Source organism: Triticum dicoccoides, chromosome 4A (genome assembly GCF_002162155.2).
Source record: "Triticum dicoccoides isolate Atlit2015 ecotype Zavitan chromosome 4A, WEW_v2.0, whole genome shotgun sequence".
Taxonomy (NCBI): domain Eukaryota; kingdom Viridiplantae; phylum Streptophyta; class Magnoliopsida; order Poales; family Poaceae; genus Triticum; species Triticum dicoccoides.
This window is the reverse complement of record NC_041386.1, coordinates 141351753-141372659: the sequence shown is the minus strand read 5'-3', so window position 1 is coordinate 141372659 and position 20907 is coordinate 141351753. Positions and strand designations below refer to the sequence as shown.

General features: G+C 43.5%; 1 protein-coding gene across 1 annotated transcript; it reads left to right on the top strand.

Annotated features, from left to right (window-relative positions):
- The first annotated feature begins 591 nt into the window (after window positions 1–591).
- LOC119285447 (senescence associated gene 20-like) lies at window positions 592–1630 on the top strand. The gene has a single exon (XM_037564719.1). The coding sequence runs from the start codon at window positions 951–953 to the stop codon at window positions 1356–1358; it is 408 nt and encodes a 135-aa protein (XP_037420616.1). The 5' UTR covers window positions 592–950; the 3' UTR covers window positions 1359–1630.
- Window positions 1631–20907: the final 19277 nt, after the last annotated feature.

Genomic DNA, 20907 nt, shown 5'->3' with positions numbered 1-20907 from the left:
ACTGTACTACTACTCGGTCCTTTGGCATCACATGTCTCTCCACCGGCGCAAGCTTGTGCCCGCAGATTGTTACGCAGCAGTGGCTGTTGTACTTTTTTCTTAAAAAAGGAGGATGAAATCCGGTCTTCTGCACCTAGACGATGCATACGATTACTTTATTAATTATTCTTACAAGACTCTATAAAGTCATACAACAGTAAAGCTAAAAATATCGTCTAATCAACAAACTGTCGCTACATCTATCCAGTTGATGAAGGAATGCAGATAGCCTGGGCCTAATACCAAACAGACATCGCAACCAAACCTAACATTTAAGACCTAAGACCCCAATTTAGCCACTTGCCGGGTCTGAAGCACACACTGCAGCCGTAGAGGTCTCATCCAATGGCTTATGGCTCACACACGAACTTTGACGCACCTAGCGTTGCACCGTATCTTGCACTAAGCTGGGGAAAAAACGCATGTTTGCCACCGCTCCTAAACTTGTCCCGACGACACAAATGAAAATGGCACCTAGAGTAGTAACGCTTCAAAAACGCGCCCTCCCCAGGGATAAGCACGCACGCGCGCGGCCTATATAAGCTGCTCCGCGCCCGCTAAACCCTCCACCCCTCTCGCCAGTCTCCAGCAGCTCCAACCTCAATCCATCGCCTCCACCAGCCTCCAGTACCGCGCTCCCGTCGCAAGAGGCTTCCTCGACCTCTCCTTCAAGCAGTGCAGACCGAAGCCTACGCGGGGCTTCGCGCCAGGAGCTGGCTAACCATCAGCAGTCCCTCGCGGCGGCGCCGGCGCCGGACGCGGAGCTGGCCGGGGAGACGGAGGAGCAGCGCGGCAAGTTCCTCGTGCTGCGCCTCTACGAGGCGCTCAACGCCCGCGACGCGCGCCGGGCGCAGGAGCTGCTCGCCCCGGACCTCGAGTGGTGGTTCCATGGCCCGCCCGCGCACCAGCACATGATGCGCCTCCTCACCGGCGCCGGCACCAACGCCGAGTTCAGGTTCTGCCCGCGCTCCGTCGACGCCTTCGGCTCCACCGTCATCGCCGAGGGGAGCGCCGGCCAGCTCCTCTACTGGGTGCACGCCTGGACCGTCGGGCCCGATGGGGTGATCACCCAGCTCAGGGAGTACTTCAACACCGACCTCACCGTCACCCGCCTCTCCGCCGCGGCGGCCACCAACAACGCCAGCGCGGGCTCCCCTAGCCACTCCTCCTCTTCCTCTGCCTCTTCCTCCCCCTCCTCGTCCACGTCCTCGGGCCTCTCCTCGCCGGCGCACACGCCCAAGTGGCCCAAGTGCCTGTGGCAGAGCCGCCGCACCGACCGCGCGCGCAAGTCGCTGCCGGGCCTCGTCCTCGCCATCTAACAACAGAGCCTACGCCTACGAATGAGTAAACTAGAAATCAAAGGAGTTGCTTTGCGTGCTTGAATTAGCAGCGTGATTTATTTGGTCTAGATCATGGATTATGGTGTGTACTCCTGCTACTGGGGCTTGCTCTTGCAGCTGAATAAAAGTAGTATATTGTATTGGAGCCTCAAGCAATGTGTGACGTGTCACCTTCATTTTTTTTTCCTTTTCTGTTTCCTTGGTGTCATGACCGGTCTTCAGCTGAACAGAGCTACTCCCTCTTGATTTGATTTGACCACACATTGAAAACTTGTTGAGCCAGGAACTGATGCTTCCTTAAGAGTGGCACCTCTCAGATATTCTTGGCAACAAAAAATGCATACGTAGGGAACAAATCCAAGCTTGCAGGAAACCAAAAAGTCTGGATAAACCAAGTACACGGATGCAGAGATTCATACCAGAGCGGCGGAAAGCCTCCCGTATCCGGGGGAAAGTTGAGGGTGTTGCTTTCAGCGTAGCACGCACCAAACAAATCCTTGATGTGAAGTTTGCTGGGTTCCCGATGGCACTTGAGGAACACAACAAGTCTGGAATTTCCTTCACACAATTGCCCACTTTTCTGCTTTCTTTTCTTTTCCAACTGAACTGTCCGTTCCCAATTATTTCCGACGTGTAAAAGGTGGTTGACCCAAAAGCCGTCTGTGTTTTCGTCTTGGTTTTTCTTTTTTTCTTATCTTGGGGCCTTGCCTTTGCTTCTGAACTGGGTCATCTGAACATGCTGTTGGAGAGCACTTCAGGCTTTCAGCACCTTTTGTACAAAAAAGGAGCGGTTTTTAGAAAATCCAACAAGTTATACTTTACTTCGTTTGAGAAAAGTTGAGGATTTCACTGGCTACACGAGACGCACATAAGCTTTTTGATCTTTGGCTCTGTGATGTGCGTGACAGCATGCCACCAGATAATCCGATATGATAGCTGCTCTCTCGGCAATGAGATCGATGGGCATTCTGGATCCTGGAGGACTGCAGGTCTGAAACATGTGCCTTGTTCGACTGAACTTTCATAGTTTCATACTCATGCGTGTACCTATCTGAATTATTAGGCGCTGTAAATTGTACCGGCGAGCCGGAAAAGCAATACTCACGAACCAGCTCACTTGCCTTTCGGAGTCGACGTCCATATGCATGAGCTTTTATGTATTTGTATGCATGTACTTGTGGCTGGCATCAGATTTTTGTGGTTTCTTATATATGTATATGGTCAACTGTGAACCACCCTAATTATATAGCTCTACATTATTGTACTATACTGTTCATACTCAACTTATTACGTTTTGAACAAAATGAAATCAGTTTGTGCGGATAAATAATGGATGTACGTACTTGGTCGTCTCATCGTCCTCCTTTCAGGCTAAGGCTAAGGCAAAGCTCCGAAACAGCAGTTCGGTTCAAGCACCCCCACGCTATCGCAGGCCACTACTCTAGGACGCTGGAATGTTAATTTTCAGCACTCAATGTATTTCATTCCAATTGGATCGTAACATCGATGTCGTGCCTGCTATTGAAAAATTCGACAGAACATCTAATCTTGCCTCGATGCAGAGACCGGGGGTTATCATCCTTTTCGGAGAAAAACCTAATCTTGCACGAGTTGGGATTTAATCACCGAAAGTACTCGACAACAGGGGAGGAAGGAAACGATGGGTCGTCTTCATCAAAGCATAGGAGAAGGAAATGTCCTAGCCAGTGACAATTGGCAATAGCACTGCGTCGTAGTCCGTCCAGGCCAGCAACTGGGCGAGCATGAAAACTGTTCCCTGGATGTGCAAGTGACGAGTGAGCAGCGGGCCACTAGCTATGCCTTCGAGGACTAGGTCTCCAGACGAAACGAACGTGTCACGTTCGCTCCCTCGCTTTCTCCGATCCAGCTTGATCAAGTGGTGCCATGCGGTCGATTGCCATTGATATTTTTTTTGAGAAACCGGCAGAAGCATTGTCTTTTCATATAAGAAGGAGGGTAAAGTTTATGTACAAGAGAGTTTCGGTTTTCTGAGAGAAACCGAACAAAAACCCCTAGGAACTAATCAACCGATACCGGCTGCCACCTGTGCTCGGCCAAAAGCCAAAGTCCTTTGCTTGATGTCGTCGAAGGCAATAGCTGCTACCTCTAAGTGCGTGAGGCGAGTTCCATTGAAGATGCGTCGGTTTCGCTCCTTCCAGATGTTCCAGATGGTGTAAAGGAAGCGACCGCTCCGCCTTCTTCCGTCGTCCTTGGGCAAATTGGTGGTGAACGAATCCCACCAGTCCGAAATCCCCATCGAAGGGGGCAACGTGGGCGTGGCCCCAGAATCCTCTCCCGTCCACACCTGGACGTGAGACCAAATTGCGGCGGCAAACGGGCAGTCCTTGCAGAGATGAGTGGCCGTCTCCGGTGCCCCAAGGCAAAGGGGGCAGCGAGGGTCGTGCGGCCAGCCACGAATGGCTAGCATGTCGACCGTGAGGATTTTTCCGTGGAGCACAAGCCAGGCGAAGAACTTGCATTTTGGCTCAGCGTGTGCCTCCCAAATCTTGGCGGGGGAAAACCTGGGATAGGATGCAGAGAACTGGACCGCGTAGGCCGAAGCAGCAGAGTATATGCCATTTGGGGTCCACCGCCAAGTGATGGAGTCCTCCTGGTCCGGGTTCAACTCAACCTGAGAGATAGCTGATGCGAGGGCAATGAACTCCTGCAGATGGGTAGGCGATGAAAGACGGGCCACCGATCTGATCCAGTTCTCCTCCTGGAGCTCCTTCATCACAGTTCTCCTCTTCCTGGTGGCAATTTTATACAGCTCCGGGAAGGCCCGAGACAGGGGACCCCGTCCTGTCCAGTTGTCGTGCCAGAATAAGGATTTTCTCTCATTGCCCAAGGAGATGGTGGTAGAAGCCCTGAAATGCGCCATATCCGTCTCATCGCAGGGCACCGCAGAGCCCACCCATTGGCGGCCAGGATCAGTCCACATAAGCCAAGGCCAGCGCAGTCGGAGCGCCCGACCAAATCTCTCGAGGTCAGTGATTCCCAGGCCCCCCATGGGTTTAGGCCGGCAGACAGTCTTTCAGTTGACCAGAGAATGTCCGCCAGACGTGTTTTCCGAGTCTTCCCCACACCAGATGAAGTTACGAGTGATCTTACTGAGCTTCTGGATTGCCCAAGTGGAAAGCGGGAGCGCAGTGAGGTGATGATTTGCGATGGCGCACAATACGGACTTTGCAAGGGAGACTTTGCAAGGGATTGCCATTGATATTTCGTAACTAAAACTAGGCACAATGCATGCATGTGTATGTGGTCTAAGGTGGGGATCTATTTGATCCATTCGTGATGTGAACCTGCCTGCTGTCGGCTATGAACTGATGATAGATAGTTTGTGCCATGTCCTTATATTTTATTTTAGTTTTTGAAAATTAGGCTTCAGTACGTAGTATATGGTGTTTGCATCAAGATGCAAAGGCCATAATTTATTTCATAGTTTAGTGTAAACAGGGTGAAATTGCCAAATCAAACAAAACAGGACATGCCACACTAGAATCAGTTTACGAACTAAAGGCATCTGCAAAGCTGACCTGCAAATGTCTTGGGTATATGTCCATTTTATGTCCGGACATGGTCCGCTGACATGATGCGAGAAAGAGTCATCCAATGTTAATCATAAAGTATCCGGTTGGAAATAGAAAAAGTAAGCGGCGACCATGCACGTGGTGGGATATTTGTGATGTGTCCGGTTGGAAGAGAGAAAGGGAGGGACCATGCATGTGAGGTTGAGAGGAGAGAGGGACCATGCATGTGATTGGTCAAGTACATGTCCGGACTCCGGCAAAGCCCCCTCACGTTTGTCTCTTGGATACCGAAATCCGTACGTCTGAACTGCTAAGGGGACATATGTAGGTTCCCATTGGATGGCAAAAGTGGTCCGAACACTATGGTCCGGACATATAGTGAAGGTTTGAGAGTCAGCTTTGAAGATGCCCTAAGGAGTCTATTACATGCAATCCAACCAAAAGGCAGAATTTTCAAAAAAACAATAATGATAAAGGAGTTTAAACTATCGGCGTGTCCATCATTCTAATGCACAGAACCATCTTTTTATGAATTATTGTGCAGAGTATAAGACAAAGACAACTACGGTTGAACCCTTGTAAGATATGAATACCACCCATGACTAAGTCAATTACTTCCCCCAACAATGTCTTCAAGCAGCCATAAACACCCATGAGACATAAGTTTCTTTGTACTTCCCCCACATCTTGTTGTTCATGCAAAAGTAAAGAGTTTCTAGATTAAACACTTGCTCTTGCAATGCCCTTTTTGCACTCGGCTAGTGTGATATGTGGTATATCTTGGCTCCCAATCTTTATGATTTTATAGTATCTCTTATTTAGTTGGTCTTATAGTATTTCGGATATGTACAAAAATTGGTTATCACTAGACAAAAGTACTTAAGGTCCAAACTGTAGTTGGAGTCTATGTTTTATGTTCAAGCCACGTGAAATAGTTGCAATGATATTGCATTTAATAAACATAGAGTTGTGTTTTTATAGGTTACATGGCTATTCATTGGAACAGTATGGTGCTTACTGCAAGCGGAATTGATCTGCATCCGACGCTTTTTGTACAACATGCGCATGTCACTCATACCCAACAGACTGAAGGTGCCAGCGAACTGCTTCGGATGGTGCCTATTGTGCATCGGACACGCATCAGACACAAATCGCCGTATGCATAGCACGGCTCTACTACAAGCAAAAGTGCTACACCAATGAAATTATTACGTATCTTACTTATAAAACGACATCTCCTTCCCCAATCCCCACTAATCCCCTCTATGAATTTCAGGGTGGCTTGTACTATCCAATTAAACAAAGCCACATCACACACACACAATATTCATAGCTAACCTCACTGTAAGTGTAGTAAAGCTCTACTGCAAGTGTGGAGGCGCATGACACACAAAAATATCGGTACAACCACTTAGAAGCAGTAGTCTAGCAATAGGATGTGTGATGCATACATTTCTCTCAAACAAGCGATTGTATAGTGTTCTTTTATATGTGTGGAACACTTGACATAGAGGCTGGGAATTATCCCTCCTTTTTCAGACCATGTAAGAATAAAGTGGGAGGAGAAAATGTAGTAGTGCAACAGTGCTATAGTTATATGACGAATTATCATCCTCCAACATGATTGGTTGTGTGGGTTTTCGAAGTTTAAATAGTCTCTTAGTGTTTTATTGTTGCAGAGGCCGGTTGTATTTGGATCATCTTGAATATTGATGTAATAATATAGTGTTCATTTTTAAAAAGGAAAAAAAGAATGGTGACCTCTATTTTTTAAAAGTTTTATTGGGCTAACACATGCTTCACTTTGTTGATCAATGATGTTTATCGGAATACAATTTAGATCTGAAGGATGAAGGAGCCTAAGATGACGCCTCTTTTTAAGGTAGTGAATGGTAGGGAGCAGCAGTGGTTAGCTCTGGTACCCCTCGCGTCGCCTCCCCTGGGCGACGCCAGGGGTCCTAAGACCCTAGCACCGCCAGCCCTCGATCTAGCCTGCTCCTGCCGCTGGCAAGGGCCGCAGAGGCGGCGGGCCCGGCGCCAAAGGCTCCAGGACGGGTGGATGCGACGGGATCTCCCAATAGGTGGCAGGGGCGCATCTTGTGGGGAAGCCGGGGAGGCAGTTAGGGCGGCGCCCCTACTGTGTGGCGGCGAGGGAGCTCCATGGTTGGCGGAGTGGTTGCCTTGTGATGGGCTGCTCGGCATGGAGATGGCTGGCAGCGGTGGCTACAAATCTGGAGTCCTGTCCAGATCCGTCGCGGTGTGGCCTTGAATGGCCCACGGTGCATGGAGGGACCTGTGAGGGGCGCTGGAGGCTCCATATCAGAGTACCCGCGGTGATATTCGTCTTACGGCGAGGCTCCGCACGGATCCAGCCAACCACGAGATCGGGGTAACGCGACTTCCAGTGAATCGTGTCGACTGTGGTCATGGAAGACGATGGCGGTGTCTGTGGCGTTGTTTCCTTCTCGAGGCATCCTCGTGGAAGGTTGTGGCACCATGCTCATGATGCTCCAAGGAAAACTCGAGATCTGGGTCTCCCGGGTCGAACGATGATGGTGTCTTCGGTGTTGTTCTCCCTCATGGGGGCATAGTTTTGGAGCAACGGCTAGTTGGGGACAAGAGGAGGAGCAGTGTTACATCTACCGCAAGGCCAACGATGGGCAGTGGCGCGGCGTAGCAGAGTTTCGGCGACGGGAGCGGGTGGATGGATGCGTGCAGGAGGGTGACACTGTCTAGCGTCGTGGTAGCGTCCACAACAGTATGGCTTGGCAAGGTGAATAAGTTGATCTTTCCTGAAGATGGGACGATGGAATATGGTAGTGGCAGATAGAGAGCATGCGCATGCGATGCATGTTGCGGGTCAGCCTGACCAGATGGTGCTCTCGGCCCGATGCACGTTCATGCAGTCCAGGCACAATATCAGGTGTAGGTGTTGCGACTTTGTTCGCTAGATAGGAGGCTTCAGATTGATCTATGTATTTATGTAGTCAGATTCTGTTGAATAATAATAAAGATGGTTCTGTGTATTGATTGATGCAGAGGAGGTAATCCTCCTTTTTTAAAGGTAGTGAATGGTACTAACCTGCTTGACTACCTCTCCATGGGCTGCACTTTACTGGAAAAAGACCAACTAGATTAGATCCATGGGCTATCAGCTAAATGAAACTCCAGGAAGTGTATAAACCAAATATGTGTTGAAAAGTTTTCCTTCAGTGTTAGGGTTTCTTGTTCTCTCAGCGACGCCATGTCTCGTTGAATTAGTTGTTCCCAACCACGACCGCTATCTCAGGCAGGAGACTCGGGCAGATTAAGGGGGGTCTTTGTATCTCCACCCGGCCTTGGTTGAGTCCTCGAGGTGATTGGTGGAATAGGACTCGTTCAGCAACACCCGATCTAATATTTGGGTTAGGATTCCAAACATGGCGACTAAGGGAACGCCACCGGCAGAGGCTAGGGCGAGCTCGAGGTCAGCGACCGACGTTGAGAGGATGATGGCTGAGTTAGGACTCCGTGAGGAGGACCTTGAGGGCGTCGTCTATGATGAAAAGGAGGCACCTCTGGAGCGATTAGATGGATGGCACTTGCTCGAGTTCACATCGACAAGCCATAGCCACTTTTCGTTCTTCAATAACATGAGAATATCATGGAATCTGGCACATGATGTGAAATTCAGGCCGCTGGAGGACAATCTCTATACTATGCGATTTTTCTATCTTGGAGATTGGGAACGTGTGATGCAGGATTGACCCTGGAACTTTAGGGGTGACATTATGATTATAACACCATATGATGGCATCACAAAACCCACACTAGTGAAGCTGGATACTCTGGATATTTGGATTCAATCCTAGATGTTCCTCACAAATATAGCCATCTAGTGTCGGCCTTCGCAGGGAAAGTTGGAGAGGCTATGTTCATTGAGACGCAGAACCAAGATTTCACTGGGTCAGAATCAATGTGCACAAGCCTCTAAAATACGTTGTATCCATGATCCGGGACTCAGAGCGCCAAATCTGTAAAGTGAAAATATGAGAGGCTCCTAGACAGGTGCGTAGTATGTGGTGATGACCCACAAGTATAGGGGATCTATCATAGTCCTTTCGATAAGTAAGAGTGTCAAACCCAATGAGGAGAAGAAGAAAATTACAAGTGGTTTTCAGCAAGGTATTCTCTGCAAGCACTGAAATTATCGGTAACAGATAGTTTTGTGATAAGATAAATTGTAACGGGTAACAAGTAAATAAAGTAACTAAGGTGCAGCAAGGTGGCCCAATCCTTTTTGTAGCAAGGACAAGCCTAGACAAACTCTTATATAAAGCAAGGCACTCCTGAGGACACATGGGAATTGTCGTCAAGTTAGTTTTCATCATGCTCATATGATTCGCGTTCGTTACTTTGATAATTTGATATGTGGGTGGACCGGTGCTTGGGTGCCTGATGACCCACAAGTATAGGGGATCTATCGTAGTCCTTTCGATAAGTAAGAGTGTCGAACCCAACGAGGAGCAGAAGGAAATGATAAGCGGTTTTCAGCAAGGTATTCTCTGCAAGTACTGAAATAAGTGGTAACAGATAGTTTTGTGATGAGATAATTTGTAACGAGCAACAAGTAACAAAATTAAATAAAGTGCAGCAAGGTGGCCCAATCCTTTTTGTAGCAAAGGAAAATCCTGGACAAACTCTTATACCAGGAAAAGCGCTCCCGAGGACACATGGGAATATTGTCAAGCTAGTTTTCATCACGTTCATATGATTCGCGTTTGGTACTTTGATAATTTGACATGTGGGTGGACCGGTGCTTGGGTGCTGTTCTTACTTGAACAAGCATCCCACTTATGATTAACCTCTATTGCAAGCATCCGCAACTACAACAAAATATTAAGGTAAACCTAACCATAGCATGAAACATATGGATCCAAATCAGCCCCTTACGAAGCAACGCATAAACTAGGGTTTAAGCTTCTGTCACTCTAGCAACCCATCATCTACTTATTACTTCCCAATGCCTTCCTCTAGGCCCAGATAATGGTGAAGTGTTATGTAGTCGACGTTCACATAACACCACTAGAGGCTAGACAACATACATCTCATCAAAATATCGAACGAATACCAAATTCACATGACTACTAATAGCAAGACTTCTCCCTTGTCCTCAGGAACAAACGTAACTACTCACAAAGCATATTCATGTTCATAATCAGAGGGGTAATAATATGCATAAAGGATCTGAACATATGATCTTCCACCAATTAAACCAACTAGCATCAACTACAATGAGTAATTAACACTACTAGCAACCTACTAGCACCAATCCCGGATTTGGAGACAAGAATTGGATACAAGAGATGAACTAGGGTTTTGAGATGAGATGGTGCTGATGAGGATGTTGATGGGGATTGCCCTCTCCCGGTGAGAGGAGCGTTGGTGATGACGATGGCGATGATTTCCCCCTCTGGGAGGGAAGTTTCCCCGGCAGAACAGCTCTGCCGGAGCTCTAGATTGGATCTGCCAAGGTTCCGCCTCGTGGCGGCAGAGTTTCGTCCTGAAAGGTTGCTTCTTGTTTTTTTCTCGACGAAAGACTTCATATAGCAAAAGATGGTCATCGGAGAGCCACCAGGGGGCCCACGAGGTAGGGGCGCGCCCTAGGGGGGGGGCGTCCCCAACCCTCGTGGAAAGGGTGTGGGCCCCCTGGTCTTCATCTTTGGCGAGGATTTTTCATTATTTATTATAAGGTATTCCGTGGAGTTTCAGGACTTTTGGAATTGTGCAGAATAGGTCTCTAATATTTGCTCCTTTTTCAGCCCAGAATTCCAGCTGCCGGCATTCTCCCTCCTTTATGTAAACCTTATAAAATAAGAGAGAATAGCCATAAGTATTGTGACATAATGTGAAATAACAGCCCATAATGCAATAAATATCGATATAAAATCATGATGCAAAATGAACGTATCAACTCCCCCAAGCTTAGACCTCGCTTGTCCTCAAGCGAAAGCCGATAACAATAAATATGTCCCCATGTTTAGAGGTAGAGGCGTCGATAAAAAATAAAATACGGACATAAGGGCATCATGATTATTCTCATAACAGCAACATACATAGACATTGTCATATGATTACTTATGTTCAAGTGATGATCTATTCACAATGGAAAAGTATGAATCAGAAACCTTATTGAGAACCAACAAACTATAACCTCAGTCATTGAAGCAATTAAAATTTATCATAACATCAGAAAGAGTCTATGTCAGAGCTAAAAAGCAAGTCCATATACTCAACTATCATCTAGTCCTTCATAATTGCTAACATTCGTGCAATACTTGTGGTTACGGAGTTTTAATCGGACACAGAGAAAGATATAGTTTCGCCCCACAACCTTTTACCTCAAGGGTAATGTCAACAATAATAACTCATGCCCCCTACATCCAATTATATATATATATATATATATATATATATATATATATATATATATATATATATATATATATATATATATATATATATATATATATATATATATATATATATATATATATATATATATATATATATCAGGTTCTTTCCAGCATGCTGGGCTTGCCAAAGGATGAAATGAAAAAGGGAGAGGTGAAGATCACCATGACACTTGCATAAGGTAGAAGATAATAATAAAAGATAGGCCCTTCACAGAGGGAAGCAGAGGTTGCCATGCGCTTTTATGGTTGGATGCACAAAATCTTAATGCGAAAGAACGTTGCTTTATATTGCCCCTTGTGATATGAACCTTTATTATGCAGTCCATCGCTTTTATTACTTCCACATGACAAGATCGTATAAAGCTTATTTCTCCCACACTAATCATACATATTTAGAGCAATTTTTATTGCTTGCACCGATGACAACTTACTTGAAGGATCTTACTCAATCCATAGGTAGATATGGTGGACTCTCATGGCAAAACTGGTTTAAGGGTATTTGGAAGCACAAGTAGTATCTCTACTTGGTGCTGAGAATTTGGCTAGCATGAGGGGGAAAGGCAAGCTCAACATGTTGGATGATCCATGACAACATACTTTATCTCAGATATAAGGAAACATAACCCATTACGTTGTCTTCCTTGTCCAACATCAACTCTTTAGCATGTCATATTTTGATGAGTGCTCCCAATCATAAAAGATGTCGATAATAGTATATTTATATGTGAAACCTCTCTTTCCTTATTACTTCCTATTAATTGCAACGATGACCAAAGCTGTGTCTGCCAACTCCCAACAAGTTTTAATCATCACACTCTTTCTATGTGAAGTCATTACTATCAATATGAACTTTGGTTTCTTATTATTCTTTTTCTCTTCTCTTTTATTCACCCAAGATCATAGCAAGAAAATCAAGCCCTTGACTCAACACTAATCTTTATTATATAGCTCACATACTCGATTACATAGAGAGATCATAAGGCAAAACTCAAAACTAGATCATGCCATAAACTTTATTCTATTAGATCAAAATACTACTAATAGGATCAAACTAAGGAAAACGGTAAAGATAGGAGTTGTGATTGTGATACGATACCGGGGCACCCCCAAGCTTGGCAGTTGCCAAGGGGAGTGCCCATATCCATGTGATTATATCTCCTTGGTTTGTGAAGAAGGTGGAGGTGTTGTTGATGATGCGGGCTTGTCATCCATCTTCCAAGGCATAGGTTCACCATCATAGAAGGATGATCGAGTCTCCGGAATCCTCGAATCTGCAGCCAAACTCATTCTTTTGAATCTATATTCATACTCACAGTCTTGGTTTTGCAGGTCATAGATTTGGGCTTGGAGGTGCTCGATCTTCTCATGTAGCTTGAAGATGGCCTCCTCGGTGTTCTTGGCATCCGGCTTGTAGTTGTTAGTGAACTCCGCGAGCATCGTGTGGCTGGCGTTGATTCCACGCTCCACCATCCCCTGGCACTTGAAAACCTGTTGCTCCATTGCTTCGAGCCTCGTCTCCAAGCTTCCGGTTCCCTTTGGTCCCTCAGCATCGCGGATGTGCAGCAACCCATCACGCATCTCAATGGTTTGAGGGTGTCGCAGCACCTCCGCGAGGTAAGGGTTGATGACCTTCTCGAAGAACTTGTCCTTGGAAGCACTTGGGGACGTCATGATAATCTAGATCTGTCAAAAAAACAGCTTGAAACAAAAACAGAGAATATTTGCGTGATACGGAAATCAAAACCTTTGGGAGAATACATAGTGAATTTTTACCGACCAAAATATGTATCGTGCAAGAAAACGGAGTCCGGAAGGCACACGAGGTGCTCACGAGGTAGGGGGCGCGCCCTCCACCCTCGTGGGGCCCTCGTGTCCTTCCCGGACTGCTACTTAATTTTCTATTTTTCTAAATATTCCAAAACGGAGAAATATTGCCTTAAAAACTGTTTTGGAATCGGTTTGCTTATAGTACCACATACCTATTCCTTTTCGGAGTCTGAAACATTCTGGAAAGTGTCCCTTATGTATTCCTCCGGGGTTACGGTTTCAATAATATTGGTTTCAATATTTATGAGATTATTTGAGATATAATGTTTAATTCTCTGACCGTTTACCACCTTCGGATTTGTGCCTTCGAAATTGTTGTTTTTTATGGCACCGAAACGATAGACCTCCTCGATAACATAGGGGCCTTCCCATTTAGAGAGAAGTTTTCCTGCAAAAAGTCTTAAACGAGAGTTGTATAGCAATACATAATCACCTACATTCAACTCACGCTTTTGTATCCTTTTGTCATGCCATCTGTTAACCTTTTCTTTAAACAACTTGGCATTTTCATAAGCTTGGGTTCTCCATTCATCAAGTGAGCTAATATCAAATAACCTCTTTTCACCGGCAAGTTTAAAATCATAGTCGAGCTCTTTAATAGCCCAATATGCCTTATGTTCTAGTTCGAGAGGTAAGTGACATGCTTTTCCATAAACCATTTTATACGGACACATACCCATATGATTTTTATATGCAGTTCTATAGGCCCATAATGCGTCATCAAGTTTCTTGGACCAATTCTTTCTAGATCTATTGACAGTCTGTCGCAAAATTAATTTGAGTTCTCTATTACTCAGTTCTACTTGACCACTAGACTGTGGGTGATACAGAGATGCAATTCTATGATTGACGTCATATTTAGCAAGCATTTTACGGAAAGCACCATGAATAAAATGTGAACCACCATCAATCATTAAATATCTAGGGACTCCAAACCTTGGAAAAATAACTTCTTTAAGCATTTTAATAGAAGTGTTATGATCAGCACTACTAGTTGGAATAGCTTCTACCCACTTAGTAACATAATCAACAACAACTAAAATATGTGTATATCCATTAGAGGCAGGAAAAGGTCCCATATAATCAAAGCCCCAAACATCAAACGGTTCAATAACAAGTGAATAATTCATATGCATTTCTTGATGTCTACTAATATTACCAATTTTTTGACATTCATCACAAGATAGGACAAACTTACGGGCATCCTTGAAGAGAGTAAGCCAATAAAACCGGATTGCAATACCTTATGTGCAGTTCTATCTCCCGCATGGTGTCCTCCATAAGTTTCGGAGTGGCACTTGTGTAGGATATGTTCCTGTTCATGCTCAGGTACACAACGTCTAATAACACCATCTACTCCTTTATAAAGATGTGGGTCATCCCAAAAGTAATGTCTCAAATCATAGAAGAACTTTTTCTTTTGTTGGTATGTGAAGCTAGGTGGTATAAATTTAGCAACTATGTAATTACCAAAATCAGCATACCAAGGGGTACTACAAGAAGTACTTATGACATTTAATTGTTCATCAGGAAAGCTATCATCAATAGGTAGTGGGTCATCAAGAACATTCTCTAACCTAGATAAGTTGTCTGCAACGGGGTTCTCAGCTCCTTTCCTATCAACAATATGCAAATCAAATTCTTGTAGCAAGAGAACCCATCTAATAAGTCTAGGTTTAGCATCTTTCTTCTCCATAAGATATTTAATAGCAGCATGATCAGTGTGGATAGTTACTTTAGAATCAACAATATAAGGTCTGAACTTATCACAAGCAAATACAACTACTAAAAGTTCTTTTTCAGTAGTAGCATAATTTCTTTGAGCATTGTCTAGAGTTTTACTAGCATAATGGATAACATTTAATTTCTTATCAACTCTTTGCCCTAGAACAGCACCTACAGCATAATCGCTAGCATCACACATAATTTCAAAGGGTAAATTCCAATCAGGTGGCTGAACAATAGGTGCAGAGACTAATGCTTTCTTAAGTATTTTAAATGGTTCTACACAATCATCATCAAAGACAAATGGTATATCTTTTTGTAATAAATTAGTCAGAAGCCAAGAAATTTTTGAGAAGTCCTTAATGAACCTCCTATAAAATTCGGCTTGACCAAGGAAACTTCTTATACCTTTGATGTCCTTGGGACATGGCATCTTTTCAATAGCATCAACCTTGGCTTTATCAACTTCAATACCACTTTTAGAAACTTTATGCCCCAAGACAATACCTTCATTAACCATAAAGTGGCACTTTTCCCAATTCAAGACAAGATTAGTTTCTTCACATCTCTGCAAAACTCGATCAAGATTGCTCAAGCAATCATCAAAAAAAGATCCATAGACGGAAAAGTTGTCCATGAAAACCTCACAAATCTTTTCACAAAAGTAAGAGAATATAGCCATCATGCATCTTTGAAAGGTAGCAGGTGAATTATATAAACCAAAAGGCATTCGTCTATAAGCAAAAGTACCAAAAGGGCATGTAAAAGTAGTCTTTGATTGATCTTTAGCCGACATAGGTATTTGAGAGAAACCAGAATAACCATCTAGAAAGCAGTAATGTGTATGCTTGCATAATCTTTCTAGCATTTGATCGATAAAAGGTAAGGGGTAATGATCTTTCTTCTTCATGCTCTGAAAGGTTAGCACTAATAATAACATGATATATCTTCTTTTCATCAATATAAGCATATTTAAGATTATCAGGCAACGGTTTAAGCTCAAACACGGGATCACCCTTAGGTGGAGGGGGATCCCCTAGGATTTCAACAGGCAAATTGTGTTTCAGAATATGTTCCTGTTTAAAGAATACTTCATCTATTTCCATTCTTTCATTCATAAACATATCATTCTCATGGTCTAGCAAATATTGTTCTAAAGGATCACTAGGAGGTACGGCAATAGAAGCAAGACCAATAATTTCATCCTTACTAGGCAATTCTTCTTCACGGTGTTGTTTACTAAATTTAGAGAAGTTAAACTCATGAGTCATATCATCTAAGCCGACAGTAACAACATCCCTTGTGCAATCTATGGTAGCATTAACAGTATTTAAGAAGGGTCTACCAAATATAATGGGACAAAAGCTATCTTGTGGGTAACCAAGAACAAGAAAAACAGCAGGATATTTAGTTTTCCTACACAAGACTTTAACATCTCTAACAATTCCCATTGGTGAAATAGTATCTCTATTAGCAAGTTTAATAGTAACATCAATTTCTTCTAACTCAACAGGTGCACTGTCATGCATAATTTCTTTGTATAAGTCAATAGGTATTGCACTAGCACTAGCACCCATATCACATAAGCCATGATAACAATGATCTCCTATTTTAACAGAAATAACAGGCACAACCTACCACAGGTCTATTTTTATCTTTAGCACAAGGTTTAGCAATTCTAGCAGTTTCACCGCAGAATTGAATAACATGCCCATCAATATTATCAGACAAGAGATCTTTAACAATAGCAATATTAGATTCTACTTTAACTTGCTCAGGAGGTGTATATGTTTTAATATTGCTTTTATGAACCACAATTGAAGCTTTAGCATGATCCTTTATCCTAACAGGGAAAGGTGGTTTCTCAACATAACAAGTAGGAACAATAGGATAATTATAAGTGATAGTCTTTTCTTCAACTTTAATAGGTGCAACTACTTTTACTTCTATGGGAGGATGATATTTAAACCACTTCTCCTTAGGGAGATCAACATAAGTAGCAAAAGATTCACAGAAAGAAGCTACTATCTCAAAATCAAGTCCATATTTAGTGCTAAACTTACAGAAAATATGTATCCATAAAAGATTTAACACAATCAAAACTAGGTGCCATACCTGACTCCTTAACATTGTCGAGGTCCCAATCTTCAGAGTTGCGTTTAATTCTATCCAATAAATCCCATCTAAATCCAATAGTCTTCATTATAAAAGTGCCAGCACAAGAAGTATCGAGAATGGTGCGATTATTTTCAGAAAGACGAGCATAATTTTTTTGAAGAATTGTTTCTCTTGGAAGCTCATGATTGGGGCATGAATATAACATTGATTTAAGCCTCCCCCAAGCTTGAGCGATGCTTTCTCCTTCGCGAGGCCAAAAATTATATATATAATTGTGGTCGCGATGAACAAGATGCATAGGGTAATACTTTTGATGAAATTCCAATTTCAATCTTCTATAGTTCCATGATCTCGTATCATCACATAGCCTATACCATGTCAATGCGTCTCCCTTCAAAGATAAAGGAAGACCTTATTCTTAGCAACATCATCGGGTATACCTGCAAGCTTAAATAATCCACAAACTTCATCCACATATATTAGGTGTTCATCAGGATGCTTTGTTCCATCTCCTGTAAAAGGATTAGCTAGCAGTTTTTCTATCATACCCGAAGGATACTCATAAGGAATTTTATTTTCAATAGGTTCAGTAGGTTGAGGAACAACTCTTTGCTCTACTGGTCGGGGTGAAGATACCCCGAACAAGCGACAGTAAATTTCAGCACACTATATGAATTTTTCCTTACCAAATTCCACCTATCAAAGGCGCTTCACTCCCCGGCAACGGTGCCAGAAAAGAGTCTTGATGACCCACAATTATAGGGGATATATCGTAGTCCTTTCAATAAGTAAGAGTGTCGAACCCAACGAGGAGCAGAAGGAAATGATAAGCGGTTTTCAGCAAGGTATTCTTTGCAAGTACTGAAATAAGTGGTAACAGATAGTTTTGTTATGAGATAATTTGTAACGAGCAACAAGTAGCAAAAGTAAATAAAGTGCAGCAAGGTGGCCCAATCCTTTTTGTAGCAAAGGACAAGCCTGGACAAACTCTTATATAAGGAAAAGCGCTCCCGAGGACACATGGGAATATCGTCAAGCTAGTTTTCATCACATTCATATGATTCGCGTTCGGTACTTTGATAATTTGACATGTGGGTGGACCGGTGCTTTGGTGCTGTTCTTACTTGAACAATCATCCCACTTATGATTAACCTCGATTGCAAGCATCCGCAACTACAACAAAATATTAAGGTAAACCTAACCATAGCATGAAACATATGGATTCAAATCAGCCCCTTACGAAGCAACACATAAACTAGGGTTTAAGCTTCTGTCACTCTAGCAACCCATCATCTACTTATTACTTCCCAATGCCTTTCTCTAGGCCCAAATAATGGCGAAGTGTTATGTAGTCGACGTTCACATAACACCACTAGAGGCTAGACAACATACATCTCATCAAAATATCGAACGAATACCGAATTCATATGACTACTAATAGCAAGACTTCTCCCTTGTCCTCAGGAACAAACGTAACTACTCACAAAGCATATTCATGTTCATAATCAGAGGGGTAATAATATGCATAAAGGATCTGAACATATGATCTTTCACCAATTAAACCAACTAGCATCAACTACAATGAGTAATTAACACTACTAGCAACCTACTAGCACCAATCCCGGACTTGGAGACAAGAATTGGATACAAGAGATGAACTATGGTTTTGAGATGAGATGGTGCTGATGAAGATGTTGATAGGGATTTCCCTCTCCTGATGAGAGGAGCGTTGGTGATGACGATGGCGATGATTTCTCCCTCCGGGAGGGAAGTTTCCCAGGCAGAACAGCTCTGCCGGAGCTCTAGATTGGATCTGCCAAGGTTCCGCCTCGTGGCGGCGGAGTTTCGTCCCGAAAGGTTCTCGACGAAAGACTTCATATAGCATAAGATGGTCATCGGAGAGCCACCAGGGGGCCCACGAGGTAGGGGGGCATGCCCTAGGGGGGCGCCCCCACCCTTGTGGAAAGGGTGTGGGCCCCCTGGTCTTCATCTTTGGCGAGGATTTTTCATTATTTATTATAAGGTATTTCGTGGAGTTTCAGGACTTTTGGAGTTGTGTAGAATAGGTCTCTAATATTTGCTCCTTTTCTAGCCCAGAATTCCAGCTGCCGGCATTCTCCCTCCTTTATGTAAACCTTATAAAATAAGAGAGAATAACCATAAGTATTGTGACATAATGTGAAATAACAGCCCATAATGCAATAAATATCGATATAAAAGCATGATGCAAAATGGACGCCGCCCTTCCTTGGGCAAGCCTCCCGCTTATGATTAACCCCTCTCTCAAGCATCAACAACTACGAAAGAAGTATTAAGGTAAACCTAATCATAGCATGAAACATATGGATCCAAATTAGTCCCTTACGAAGCAACACATATAGTAGAGTTTAAGCTTCTGTCACTTTAGCAACCCATCATCTACTTATTACTTCCCAATGCCTTCCCCTAGGCCCAAATAATGGTGAAGTGTCATGTAGTCGATGTTCACATAACACCACTAGAGGAAAGACAACATACATCTCATCAAAATATCGAACGACTACCAAATTCACATGATTACTTATAACAAGACTTCTCCCATGTCCTCAGGAACAAACGTAACTACTCACAAAGCATATTCATAATTATAATCAGAGGGGTATTAATTATCATTAAGGATCTGAAAATATAATCTTCCACCGGATAAACCAACTAGCATCAACTACAAGGAGTAATCAACACTATTAGCAACCTACAGGTACGAATCTGAGGTTTTGGGACCAAGACCGAATACAAGAGATGAACTAGGGTTTGAAAGGAGTTGGTGCTGGTGAAGATGTTGATGGAGATTGACCCCCTCTCGATGAGAGGATCGATGGTGATGACGATGGTGACGATTTCCCCCTCCCGGAGGGAAGTTTCCCCGGTAGAACAGCTCTGCCGGAGCCCTAGATTGGTTATACGCAGGTTCCGCCTCGAGATGGCGGCGCTTCATACCGAAAGCTTCTTCTTGATTTTTCCAGGGTAAAAGACACCATATAGCCAAATATGGGCACTGGAGGCCTGGCAGGGGGCCCACAAGGCCGGGGCGTGCACAGGGGGTAGGGCGCGCCCTCCACCCTTGTGGATGGCTGGTGGCCCCCCTTTGGTACTTTCTTCGCCCAATATTTCTTATTTATTTCAAAATCATGCTCCGTGATCTTTCAGGACTTTTGGAGTTGTGCAGAATAGATCTCTAATATTTTCTCCTTTTCCAGCCCAGAATTCCAGCTGTTGGCATTCTCCCTCTTCATGTAAACCTTGTAAAATAAGAGAGAATAGGCATAAGTATCGTGATATAATGTGTAATAACAACTCATAATGCATTAAATATCAATATAAAAGCATGATGTAAAATGGACGTATCAACCCCCCCCAAGTTTAGACCTCGCTTGTCCTCAAGCGAAAGCCGATATCGATAAATATGTCCACATGTTTAGAGATAGAGGTGTCGATAAAAATAAGATACGGACATGAGGGCATCATGATCATCTTTAGAATAGCAACATATATTATCATATAATTTCTTATGCTAAAGTAACAATTCGTTCACAAGGTAAAGTATGAATCAGAAACTTTATTGAAAACTAACAAACTATGATCTCAGTCATTAAAGCAATTGCAATTTATCATGACGTCGGAAAGAGTCAATATAAGAGCTTTTCAGCAAGTCCACATACTCAACTATCATATAATCTTTCGCAATTACTAACACTCACGCGATACTTATGGGTACAAAGTTTCAATCTAACACAGAGAAAGATAGGGACTTATAGTCTTGTCTCCCAACCTCTTACCTTAAGGGTAATGTCAACAATAATACCTTATGAA

Coding starts and splice junctions, on each gene's coding strand:
- LOC119285447 (XM_037564719.1), top strand. CDS start 951: ATGATGCGCCTCCTCACCGGCGCCGGCACCAACGCCGAGTTCAGGTTC.